Source organism: Chlorocebus sabaeus, chromosome 7, assembly GCF_047675955.1.
Source record: "Chlorocebus sabaeus isolate Y175 chromosome 7, mChlSab1.0.hap1, whole genome shotgun sequence".
Classification (NCBI taxonomy): domain Eukaryota; kingdom Metazoa; phylum Chordata; class Mammalia; order Primates; family Cercopithecidae; genus Chlorocebus; species Chlorocebus sabaeus.
Genome location: NC_132910.1, coordinates 102,517,840 through 102,531,619, shown reverse-complemented (window position 1 = coordinate 102,531,619; position 13,780 = coordinate 102,517,840). Strand labels below are relative to the sequence as shown.

At 38.5% G+C, this 13,780-nt stretch overlaps 1 protein-coding gene across 2 annotated transcripts in view; it reads left to right on the top strand.

The window, feature by feature from the left end:
- Positions 1-6,947: 6,947 nt before the first annotated feature.
- Positions 6,948-13,780, top strand: part of GATB (glutamyl-tRNA amidotransferase subunit B) — an 85,491-nt gene continuing 78,658 nt past the window's right edge. Inside the window, exons 1-2 of one of the 2 annotated variants that reach the window (XM_007999996.3) lie at positions 6,948-7,160; positions 9,113-9,263. In XM_007999996.3, the coding sequence (XP_007998187.3) occupies positions 6,985-7,160; positions 9,113-9,263 (327 nt within the window). In that variant the 5' untranslated portion in view covers positions 6,948-6,984. The remainder of the gene's footprint in view (positions 7,161-9,112; positions 9,264-13,780) is intronic. The other variant, XM_007999995.3, reaches the window with a different exon arrangement.

The window sequence follows — 13,780 nt, the reverse complement described above, 5'->3', positions numbered from 1 at the left end:
TGTGAAACCACATGCTTGAGAAGCATTATGGTCTTTACCTTGTACAAAAAGGCATAGATAGCATAATATAGAAGTAGTATTTGAAAATTTTAGGCCTCAGAAACTAAACGATAATTTCTCTTTCAAGAGTATGTGGTTTAAAAGTACAGGAAGAGAGGAAGTGATTCGAGGAAGAAATTTATTTCTGTCTCTATCTTAATTGACAAAGATTAAATGTCTAGGTCCTATAGGTTTTTGCTCCAGTAAAAAAGTCTTCGGTTGATTTTCTCCTAAGAATTCCTTTGGAGAGAAGTGGACATTAGCTACAGTAACCAGAGACAGGACAAGACCTCAGATACATGACTCTTGTAACAGGAACTAATTGATTTTCTGTAATTTGGCCTGTCTGGCCACATTATATTTCAGACAGAGTGAAAGTTACCATTTCTGTGCTTGCCATTTCTTGACAATTGAAAATGAGTTACGGCATTTTTTGAAAGAAGAAAGAGTAAACACAACATTTGATTAAATGGCGGCATAGAATTCCAACCCAAAACACATACTCAATTTTATCTTTCGAGTTCATGGACAACTTCTATTAACTTACACAGTGAGAACCACAGTTCATCTGATCCACTGCACAATAAAACCAATGCAAAAGGATATTATCACTTTGAAATAAGTGATACCTTATATCTCTGTTGGCTAAAGAGAACACAAGGGCATAAGAATAAGCCTAGTAGAAGTTTCTAGAAAGAGTTAATAAACAACGTAGGCCAGTTGCAAAATATTCTTGATCTTCCTTGGAGAAGTAACCAGAATTGCTATAAGCGGAATGGTTACACAGCAGCTAATTTCCTTTAGTCATAGATTCGAAGAAAAGGGCCTCAGGTACCCAAAATGATGGCTGGTCTAGGATAGGGGTCCCCAACCCCTGGACTATCGACAAATACTTGTCCATGGCCTGTTAGGAACTGGGTCATACAGCACGAGGTGAGCGGCAGGCAAGTAAGAGAAGCTTCATCTGTATTTACAGCCACTCCCCATCACTCGCATTTCCACCTGAGCTATGCCTCCTGTCAGACCAGCAGCGGCATTACATTCTCATAGGAGCACAAACCCTACTGTGAACTGCACGCGCAGGGGATCTAGGTTGCATGCTCGTTATGAGAATCTAATGCCTAATGATCTGTCACCATCTCCCATCACCCCCAGATGGAATTGTCTAGCTACAGAAAAACAAGCTCAGGGCTTCCACTGATTCTACATTATGGTGAGTTGTAGAATTATTTCATTACATATTACAATGTAATAATAATAATAGAAATAGAGTGGACAATAAATGTAATGCACTTTAATCATCCCAAAATCATTACTCCACTGCTCCCCCGAGTCCTTAGAAAAATTGTCTTCCACGAAACTGGTCCCTGGTGCCAAAAAGGTTGGGGACCACTGGCCTAAAGAACTAAGCAAGGCAAATGTTTTCTTTCCTAAACTCAAGATTTTTCATTTTGACATTTGCTGAAGACACTAAACTCTAAGAGATTGTGAAATGTCAAACTGCCCTCATAAACGATGAGAACATTTCATGAGATTGTGTATTTCAGTGCAATAAGTAGAAGATAATGCATTTATTTAATAAATTCATGTAAAATGTTAAAATTCATCATTCTCTGAAGTATTACAAAATGTTTCCCAAAGACATCATACCAGCATGCTATAGCAGGCAAAAGAAAGATAACAGCTATAGGGAATGAACACAAACAGAATATTGGGCTAGAAAACCTCCTCTTTGCTAGAGAGGCATTTTACATATTCTTACTTTCTTTTCTCTTTTGAAAAACACAATAATCAGTCCCATTCTTAACATCATTTGTCTTCATTCTTACTATACGTGAGCAGATGAAAATGCCTTTTAGTAGCCAAGCTGATGTAAGTGTGGAATTCACACCAACTGAAATCACTACAAGGCCAAGTCATCAAAATCGTATTGTTAAATTAGAATCTAGACTCAGACTCCAAAGAGACATGAATAACGTGTGTGCTGGTCTTCCCCTAATTAGTATTCATGAATCCTTGGGAATTCTCTCTCTCTCTCTCTCTCTCTCTCTCTCTCTCTCTCTCTCTCTCCATTTATCTCAGTGGTTGTTTCATCTGATTGTTGCTTGATTTTAATTCAATCTGGCACTTCTTCATGGAGCACTAAATTTCTTCTCAACGGCTATACATTAAACTGTGGTGAGCCCTGAAGGATCTGCCACCAACGTGAGTTCAGCCTTTATTGCTTTGTGCAGTCCATCCATTCTTGGTTCAAGGGTGGCCTAGATACAGAAATACCAGTTCAGATACGCACAGGTGATGACACCAATTACTTGGCAGGATGTGTAAGATAAGCTCTTCAGTTCTCTTCTGTACCACACTGATGGACTCTGATACATCTTCCCTTCAATTAGCAAGTAGGAGTTCATTCACTGAAAGGTCTCATCAAAGTCCACGTGTCTTGGTGGTGGAGTTCTTTAACGCCATACTTTTCAACATCTTTAGGCTTAAAATCAGGAGAACCATCTGACATACAAAAACATCATCTGTTCTGAAACCTAAAAGTTCCTATTATTGGAGCTCCTGAATTAAGATACTGCTTAGAAGTGTGCGTGTGGTGATGTGTGTGTGTGTGTGCGTGTCTGTGTGTAGTGTGTGTACAAGCTCTCTAACTTTGAAGGCCAAATATCCAATTCCAAAACACAAAAGAGAGAACTTCTTAGTACATAGAGGGATATGACCACATGCAAAAACATAGTTTATAGAAACATGGAGTTTAACGTGTTCTACCACCCATTACTTACAACTCGGGAGTATCTTCTTTCAAGTACATCATGAAGCAAAGGAAGTATGGAAGTGAAGCTTCTTTTTCATACATCATTCTTGTTGGCTCTGAGGGAGTAGACAGATTTCTAAAAATTTCTAGAAAACACCTGGGAAAGTGCAAACCATCCAAACCATCCCCTGAGATTAGATAGAAGAAGGGAGACCATAGAGAGCTTCTAGTTTATAGTCCAGGCATAATAGCAACAATGTGCTGGCCTCATCTTCCCCATATGGCCCTTCATCTCTATAGGAACATTGAACAGGGTGTTCTATTTCCTTGCACTGGAAAGGAAAAAGGAGTTATAGATTTCTTTGCTGCAAAACAATCTTTTAGAGAAAGCAATTGTTCCCCCTGCATCAGTATTTTATCAGAATCAAGACTTTAATGGTAAAATAAAAGGAAATGAATCCTGTTTTCCCATTTGCTTGGCACACGTGTATTCCCAGTCTTTCTCTTTTCCCCTAATGACACCTAACTGGATTTTAAAATGTATTTTTTTCTATGAAGGAACTTCGTGTTTTCAGAATGCTTTCTAAAAAACAGCTCTTCTAGTTGCAACATAAATGATGCTATTAATTTCTGTTATATGTACATCATCTTATGTGGGTTTTGTTGTTGTTACCGCTGTGGTTTCTTTCTCTTTTTTAAAGATAATATATACTGACCTAGCCATCTTCCATCTCTACCCATGTGGCATAAAGTTTCAAGACAGCAGGCTGAGTTCCATAGCCACAGAACACACAGAAACTCACAGCCAAGACAGGGATCAAGCTCACAACTGTGCTAAGAAATACTAAGATAACCATCTGCTTCCAGCTCAGACTACAAGGGGCATTTTGTTTATTAGCCTGCTAAATGCTTTTAAAGCATTGCCTTTGTTTCCACAGTACAAAAGTAGTTAATCAAAGACTACATTAGTTAATGCAATTTTAACTGGAAAGCTGTATACAAATAGATTTCGAGATACATTGCCAGGATAGTGGAAACTGTCTCTTTTTCATTTTACTTGCAATTTTAATGTTTCTATCAAAACTATTCATTTCTTTTAAAAAAATGGAAACTTAGAACCACCTGTATTATCCCCTCACACTGTACCTACCTTACAGAAGAAACTATCCATCCTAGGACGTTGGGTTTTCATATTATTTCCCCCATCGTGAACTAGTGAAAGGGAATGATTACAATTAAGCACAACTTAGATTTGAGATAAAAAATAATCTGTGTTCAGAAATCAACGTGTTTTTATTCATAGTTTTGAGTCAAATACAGAGGTGAGCCAGTTCATTCCAACTCTGACATTCAAAGACCCACTGAAGAGCACTAAACAAAACCAAGCATGTTATTTTAGACACATCTAACTATTGCCATTTGTAAGTAACAACTCGAAATTCTGCTCTGCTTTACGTAGCTTTTTAAAAACCTGTTCTAAATCTATTTGTACTGTGTATCCATTTTATGGATAAAATAAGAGCTGAGAGGCTCTCCCTAAGAAAAATGTTGTTTTTGCTAGAAACTCTGCCCAGCTACCTTCTGAGTTCCTTGAAAATGAAAATCTCTGTGTCTCCCAGATGACAGCCACCTTGTTGGTGCAACCAAAATAGCTCTTGCAGCTAGAGAGCTGTCCGTCAGTAATAGTTCTGACAGATATCAGATTTGGCATGCAGCAGGAAGGCTAGAAATGGTCCCACAGAAGGAGGTTTGGTGGGAGTATGACCAGCTAAGGAGCAAGGCAGGGGGAGCTCTCAGAAAACAGTGCTCCTGTTTTCACAAGGAAAACTACAGGTATTTCGGGAAACAACAAATAATCTTGAGGGAGAGGAGAGCCAAAGAGATGGTTATTGACAAGTCTCTATTTCCACGATTAGTTCTATGGGATTTTTGAAAGGGCAATGATTAGAAATAAGATGCAGGAAACTGGCTGGTTTCCATTTGTGAAAGGAAGCAAATACACTTACATGCGTAGGATTTTTATCTCCCTCTAGTGGTGGGGTGGGGCCTTTGCGGCGATAGCCTATTACTGCATAATACTGCTTCATAAACAAAGATGAGCTTCCCTTATAGCGCGTTTTACCCATAAGATTAGGATTTTCATTAAATGTGTTGCTCTCCCTTATGGTGGTTTTCAAAACATTCCCAGTCTTCCATGTGATGGAGTGAATTACCTTCTAAGATGCCGATTACCAGCGATGAGGTAGCAAGTGTCTCCCTCTCTTTTTAGCTAGAGATACAAGGTTCCATTCTCCTCTGTTGTTCTAACAAAACTGAAGCCATTTTGTGCTCAGAGGCAACTCCCCTGACCCCAGTCTGGGCCAGAAAAACCTGAGGAGCTAAATAAGAAAGGGAAAACTAGCTTACCTAGAGTAAAGATGAAAAACATGGAAACTCAGAGGGAAGACTCTAGTAAAGGATCTAGAGAATCATCTGAACCTTAAAGTGCAACAATTAGAGAGAAATTTTGGAACAAGTCTCCATCACTCCCTTCCAGTCCCTGTCATTTTTGTCATTTTCATCCTTGGTCAAATGACCGATACTTCTGGTGTAGCAATTTAGATTAGTGATAGTGGGTGAAAAAGTAGAAAAGATAGAAAAAATAAATGAGGACAATTTTAACAAGAGTAACTAAACTTTCCTTCTTCCATATGGATATGCAATTTAAGAGTATTAAAGGAAAAGATCAAAGGTTACAGCCATTTAATCAATGGATTATTGATCAATAACTGAAAACCTATCAATGTGAAGTATACAAAATACGCAGCTTTTCCCCTTGCCCTGCTCTATACTCAGAATTAGGCATCACTGATGTCTACTTGATTCCTCCTCTTGAATGTCTCCAAGGTAACCAAACTCATATGTTTTCTTTGCAAACCTGTTCCTTTTCTGGTTTCCTTATCTCGGTGGATAACCTCATCAGCCAGTCATGCAAGCCAGAAATCCAGGAGTTACTTGTTCCTCCTAGCCTTCCACCATCATATTCAATCCATCAGAGTCCTTCAATTTTACTTCCCATATCTATCTCAAATAGATCCATTTCTCTTTGCCTCTGCCACCATCCTAATTCATCATCTCTCCCCTAAACAATTACTACTCCAAAGGGCATCCACTCCATCCTTTGTCAAATGCATTCTCCACACTGCCCTACTTTATTCAACAAATATTTTTGAGGAACCTACTTTGTACTGTAGTAAGACAGACAAGAAATTTGTGGAAATAGAAGATAAACATCAGGTAGTCAAAAGCACTATGAGGACAATCAAAGCAGGATGATGAAATAGAGAGTGCCTAAATGACTACTCTAGACTGTGTTCAAATACAAAAAATCGGTAGCAGTTTTAACAAGGGGTATTAGTTTTGACGCAGGAAAATGAAGGAAGTCCGCTGGGACGATGGTATCTGCTCCTAGCATACAATGAGTGTGTTTCTGATACTGGCCAATGAAAAAAAGGAGGTTAAAATGTACACGAACATTCAGTGGGGCTGTTTCTCTCTAAATACCTCTGCTTAAACATAGCACTTACTACCTATATAGAAGTATCTTATTTTTGTTAACTTCTGTATGTCTCCCTTCTTTAGAATGTAAGCTCCATTAACATGGGGGCCTTAACTGTCTTGATCTCTGCAGTAACTACAGTGCCTAAGAACTGAGCCTGGCATTACGGTAGGCATGCAAATAAGTATTTGTTGCATTAACGCACAAATTGCTGAGCGAAGTAGAAGAGTAGATATAGAATATAACTGTGTAGGTTTGGGGGCTCAGGAAGTCTTTGCTGAGATGTCACGGTCATTTACTTCCCCTTGCAAGGTTAACTGGGTTATAAAATCCCGGCAACGCTTCTTAGCACCAAGCACCAAGTGCTCACACTCAAACTCATACATACACGCTCAGAGTCACAAGCCTCTCTAACTCCCCGCTAGGAGGAGTCACACCTCCCCACCCTGAAACCCTCCCACCCTCTCCTCTATTTCTCCTTCCCTCCCCTCTCTGCCTGGTTCCGGCAGGCTTCGAATCACCACGCTCGCCGGGAGTAGTAGTCTTCCGGTCCGAGCCTATAGCATTTTTAATACATTTCCAGAACTACGCTTCCCAGGGAGCCTCGCGGCACAGTGTGACTGAGTCACCTGACCAAGACCCTGGCGTTACAATGGCGGCGCCCATGCTGCGCTGGGTCGGCCGTGGAAGACGTTGGACTTTCGCCCAGGTTGACGGCGGTTCTTGCCACCGAAGAGAGGCTCCGACTGGGTTCACATCCAACCGGATTAGGGGACAGAGCTCAGTGGCTCAGCAGCCCCTCTACACGACCCAGAAACCGAGGAAAGGGTATTCTGTTTCTTACCATTTCTGCCCACCTAACTGTAAGGTGGAACTGCAGGACTGGGGAAAGGATGGCAATTACAGCCCAGCTTCTAGACGTTTTGGCTGACGGGAGGGCGTTGAGTTATAACCTGGAGCCCCGAAACCTAAATAAAAGCACAAAACAGGCCCTCTATCAGCTCCGCCCCCGTATATAAACCACTATTTTCAAATAGACGTAGTTGGGGAATACGCGAGTGTAAAATAGCAAGTATTTTCTTGAAGGCTGCACAGACAGAAGAGTGGATTCGGTCGCCTTACTAATAGCACTAGCAGTGGGGACGGTGACACGGGAAGCGGGATCATATTTAGCTGATTTAATTTAGCGCTAGTATGGGCCGGCAGTGTTCTAAAGGGAGAAAGGGAGCCTTTACCTACAAGCTCTGGGTAGTGGTGGGTTATTGTCATTAGTCAGAAAACACTAGCTAGCTGTGCAGGCGTTTTATGTTGAATATGTGTGTCTAGACCTAGGAGGACGCAGCCAAAAGAAGAGGTACTCCCTCGGGTTATATAGAGAGTTTTGCTTATTTGGCCAGATATCCCCTAAACAGCTGTTTATGCTTCATTATATAAGAATTAAATAGTTTCTCTTTAAATACAGAAACATATGGCAAGTTTCTATTATTTTGTTTATTCTTTGAGACTAGTTGGCATTATTTTTACTTTCAGTTGGAGGAACAGAGGGAAATTGTCCTGAAAGAAGTATTCAGTTTTGTATTCTTTTCGTGAATTAGATTGTTTCCCTGTGAATGGAGAGAACATTTTTTCTCTCATGTAATGGAACTGCAAAAATACTTTGAATGATGCTTTACTGCATGCAGAATTTCTAATGAGTTCTTTCTTTAATTCACCTCCCTTGTGGGCTGTGTTTCCAAACTTTAAAAAGAAGGACTTATTCTTACAGTACTTCAGATATAGACCTTTATGTGTTGAAATGATTGAAACAAAACAAAATGATGTAAAATCTGTATATATATAAAATCTGTATATATATGTATATATATACACACACACACACACATACACACACACATATACACACGAAATTGCTTGGGAGAAGAGCAGGATAGGAACATACATGGATTTCACAGGGAATAAGCACATTTATAAGGACCTGGAGAGGCCTATGTACAGACTCAACAGAGTAGAACTGGCTGGATAAGAGAGATTATTATAGCATTTAATAGCTTCTTAGATTTCATAGCAAATAAGCATGAACAAAGTAACCTGAAATTAGGTCTCAGGAATTGCAAGTGATATGGGGGACCAAAAATATGCCACATCAGATGGTTTAATATGATGGGGTTTAGCAAAATTTTTTCAAGAGTATCATTTAGTGGTGATTTATTATATCTGTGTCTCTCTGGTTATTATACTTGCCAGCCATTTTTGTGAAAGGAATTCAAAACATGGTTGCGAATTTCCTTTTTAAATAAGAAATGTGGAACTATTTATCATTATTTCTCTAGTAGTAGAATCTTGCCATTTATGTCAATTCTAAATAATGTGGGAAAGATCAGCTTTCTTCATTTACTGAGTGATTACTTGATAAGGTACAGTTAATTTGTTAAATGCTGCTTTTCACTGAAGTTAGCCAAGCAGTTGTCACCTGATACCCATTTCTACATTGTTTTAAGACACCAAATTGTTCCTTTCTCTATTGCCTTCGTGTTTATATCATCAGCCTCCTGATGCCATGTTGTAAATGAATTTTATTTTGCCAATCTCAGTGTAGGCGCTTATTCTAAATTGTTTTTTATTTAGTCACTGATAAAATATGACATTTTTAATGTAAGGATATAACACTGTAATAAGTTTAAAACACATATAGGAAATTAACATTTGTGGTTTAGACTTACAGAAATTCATTCATGGTGACAAACATAATTACATCTTAACCATTATCTCTTTCTTCTTAGTGAACACAAATGGGCTGCTGTGGTAGGTTTGGAAATTCATGCCCAGATTTCCTCCAACTCTAAACTCTTCTCTGGATCTCAAGTTCGCTTTTCAGCACCTCCAAATTCTTTGGTTTCTTTTTTTGATGCATCTCTACCTGGAACTTTGCCGGTAAGATTTTTATTTAATCCTATTTTCATTAGAAAAATGTTTATTTTATATTGAACATGGAAAATTATTTTCTTATTTTAATAATAACACAATTGTTTGGAAATACTTCTTTAGGGAATTTTGGGTGAAGTGGGATGTATTAAATGTTTTCTAAAGACCCATCTCTGTGATGCTGTTTCTAAGTCTAAACATATTCATACACGTATTCATCACTTCACAAACATTTTAGCATGCCTACTAATACTGTGCTATGAGCTGGGCCATAAAGATGAGCCTTGCCTTTAAGGAGTTCAAAAACTAGTAGGGGAGATGTGTCTTATAAACAAATAGAGGGCAATGTGATTCCTTCTTTGAAGGTAATATGCAGAGGATGGTTTTGAAACCCAGAAAACGGACAACTAATTCAGTAAATGAAAGGACTGTTGTGAGAAATTGAGGTAGGGGTACCTTTGGTTGTGGAAGTGTTACTAAAGAGGTGGTGGCCTGAGCTATTTGAGTAGCCCAGTAGAATTTAGGCAGATAAATAAGGGAGGAGGAGGAGTCAACTCAAAGGAAGCAGCATATATCACATGATTTTAGTGTAAGGCCAGTAATGATTGTGGTTGTTGCAAATTAAGAAACACTCAATAATGTAGAAAACAGCCATAATATGCAGTGAGTTAACTGTTGTTATTATAACTATTGTAATAACTATTAACCACTCATTTTTACTTGATCCTATGGAATGACTGGGCCCAGTATACCCATCAGCAAGACTTTTTGCATATAGTTTTAGATAATTGGTTGGATTTTTAAGAAAAGTATGAAGGGAACAGTGTAAATGTTTTAGCTAATAAATACCATATGGTCTGTCCAGGACCTATAATATCAACTGTGTTTGGGGTTTCCTGCCATCTTTGGAGGAAATGTGTATCCATGGTGGTGACAAAGGTGGGGAGGGGCAGACATTGTCATGGGTGAATTCCATGCTCTCAAACATTTAAATAAGAGTGGAAGCTGGTTGAGGCCGGGCATGGTGGCTCACGCCTGTATTCCCAGCACTTTGGGAGGCCGAGGCGGGCAGATCACAAGGTAAGGAGATCAAGACCATCCTGGCTAACACGGTGAAACCCTGTCTGTAGTAAAACTACAAAAAATTAGCGGGGCATGGTGGTGGGCTCCTGTGATCCCAGCTACTCAGGAGGCTGAGCCAGGAGAATGGTGTGAACCCGGGAGGCAGAGCTTGCAGTGAGCCGAGATCACGCCACTGCACTCCAGCCTGGGTGACAGAGTGAGACTCTGTCTCAAAAAACAAACAAACAAAAGACTGGAAGCTGGTTGAACTGAGCACTGGCAGGCTTGCAGAGGCAGAGGTGTACTTTTCTCAGTCACTGACCAAAGTGGAAGATTCTGGGCAGTGCCTCCAGTGTGCCTGCCTCACTCAGCTTTGGTTGTATTGGGGCAGTATCTTTATCTTGAAATTTTTCTCTTACTCGCATTTTCTGTCAGGGAGGACTCCCATCCCTGCAGACCATATCAAAGGACACCTTTGATGTGCTGCTGGGTCCCTTTGGGAGAAGATAGATGTGGAGATGCGCCTTCTTTCTCTTTCTCTGACTTAGAGATCTATCTACAGAAATATTTTTTGTTTGTTTGAGAAGGGTGATTTTTTTGGTTATAAATATATGACATATTTTTTGGGCAGAGATTCAGATATAGTAGAAATACAGTAATATTTAGACAAGTAAAATGGAAGGCAAGTTGTCATAACACCTCTACATTTTCCCTCCCAGATTCAAAACTTTTTTTTTCCCATGTGGTAGTTACTTATCAAGCGATTAGGCATAAGCTGTGAGTTGCTCCTAGGTTTCTCCAGCTGTGAGTGTGATGGCTGTCAAGCCATACTTATTATAGTTCACTTTAGAAACAGATCCATTTGCAGATAAGCATATTTTCTGTAAATAGACTCTCCAGTTGTACCTAAATTTGGTCAAACATTAGAACAAATTAGAAAAATTCAAAATAATTAAAATGCCAACATTTTAATTGCTTTGTAAAACTTGTCATGCACCAAAAAAGAAGGTGCTTGTTCACTGGTAAGCATATCAGTAACACAGTGAAGGTGTTTGAGACATTTGAGTGTTGAGAGCTTGGCTTACACTAATTAAATGGCAGACAAAGTCTGGAAATACAGTTTTGCATGAGCTAGGATTTGTTTTCGTCTTCAGAGCCTACAATGCTTATGGTTTAAGTAGCCTAAATAGGTTATTCTGTAGACAGCAGATCTACCTCTTGTTCAGAAATGTTTCTGCCTTTAAGGGACCTCATTTAGTACGTGAGCAACATTATGCCTAAACTCCCAGAATTAAGCATTGTCACTCAAAACGTTTCAAAATCTTTTTATTTACCTCTAAATAGATTTAAAATATACTAAAACCTTTAGACAGTTGTCCTTCCCTAAGCCCTATGGAGATGTATAAAGATGCTCTAATAGCCAGACTCTGCTTAGAACTCCATTTATAACAAACCAATAATTTGAGAATTTGTTTGTGCTTCTGAGGATTTTAGTAGAACATTATGTTATTGTTTTGATCAGGTAAACCAAAAATGTAAGTGTGATTCATGATGATGCTTGAAACTCTTTCTGCCCAGGGCTTATATTGCTCCCGTCTCTCCTGCTTCTTCCCTGTCCTCTACCTGGCTGATTGTGCCTTCTCACATGGCTGTGTTCTGCCACTTAGCCCTGAAATGTTGGTTTCCCCTGCCCTATTCTTTGGATTTCAATTCCTCTGTTACCTGTGTTCCCCTGAGTAATCTTTTTATACTCAAATAAAGCTCCCCCCTCTCTTTTAGGCAAGAAACCTGTATCTATTGTGTCCTACTATACATTTCCATCTGAATGATTCATAAACATCTTAAATTCAGCAGTTACAGTGTTAAGCCTGTTATCTTTTCTCCCCAAAGTTTCACTGCCTCCTGACGAAAGAATAAACCAAAAAGGGAAAATATATATAAGAAGAAGCAAAAATCAGTGGGAAAAGAATAAGTTATTCAACTGATGGTTTTGGAATTGGTTAGCTATTTGGAGAAAAAATATTGCACATTTCATACATCAAAACAAAGTTCATATATATATAAAATGTAAGTTAAATGTCAAATTAAATCCAAAAAAATCTAGGAGAATATTTGTTTGTCCGTGGGTTGGGGAGAAACTTTGTAGGCATAAAAGCAAGAAAAAACAGCTAATTAGGCAAAATTGATGGCAATTTGACTGCTTTGTTCACCCAACATATATTTATTGACCTAGTAATTCTTTTAGGAATCTGTCCTTGGAAAATAAACATGTGGGCAAAGACTTATATGCAGAGATATCTATAGCAGATCTATTTTTAAAGGTAGAAAATTGGAAGTAACCACAATTTCTCAGTGATGGGAGAATCATTGAATACATTATAATACATCAGTATAGTGCAACATTATGAAGCCACTGATAATGTTTATAATAGACTTTTAGTGGCACAGGAAAATGCTAAAGATAAAAATTCTAGTGAGATGAATAGAATTTTCATGTAGATTACTTAATCTTCTTTGCATCAGTTTCTTATAAAATGGGAATAATTGACTCATTGGATTTGTATGAGAATTAAATGAATCGGTACCTTTAAAACACTTAAGACAGTAATTGCATGTAATAAGTGCTCTTATTAATTAACAGATAATTAACAAGTAATAACAAGCAATTAATTAAAAAGCTCTTAATAATAGGTAAGGTAAACCTTACCTACTAGTATACCCATAATGATTGGTGGCTTTCGTCTTTACAAAGGCTCTCCTGAGTTATTGTGCACAGTTATGTTGCCAGTGAGAGCAAAAGTAAATGCTATACATAACAATTGGTCACTTAACCTTGATTTCACTAGTTAAGTGATCTGCCAACAAAAACTAACCTGGGGTTCTCATCACCTCAGAAATGTGTAGAGAATTAAGTAAATAATAAAAACCAATAAAAACTAGTATATTGGATAAAATTGTTTCTGAATTTTAAATAATTACTTTGCACAAAAGAAGGCTTATGAGCTTTTTTTCCATCTGTAATTATTTGGAGTGTTTCTTTGGTCCAACATGGTATTGGCATTTGATTTAGTAAAAAATTAGGATTGTTACTTAAAACAATTGTGATAATGTGCAGTCTTTCTGTAGACATTTCATTCTTCTCTGTTGGTTGTGTCTTCATTTACTCAGCTGGCATATGTTGGATGCCTACGTTATGCTAGCCCTTGTGTAGCTCTGGTGACACAGTTTTGAACTTGGTAGAAGATAGATATGGGTGTTGCCCACATGGAGCATGAGCAAGCAAGCAGGCAGTTGCAATACCTTCTAATAAACATGTTAGTCATGGAAATACAAGGTGCTTGAGGAGCACATAGGAAGAGTATTCAACACAGATACAAGGAATTGATGAAACTGGCCAAGTAAAAAGTGAATAGAATGTACAAAGACCAGAAGACAAACAACGTGGCTTGCTCTAGAAACTGAAA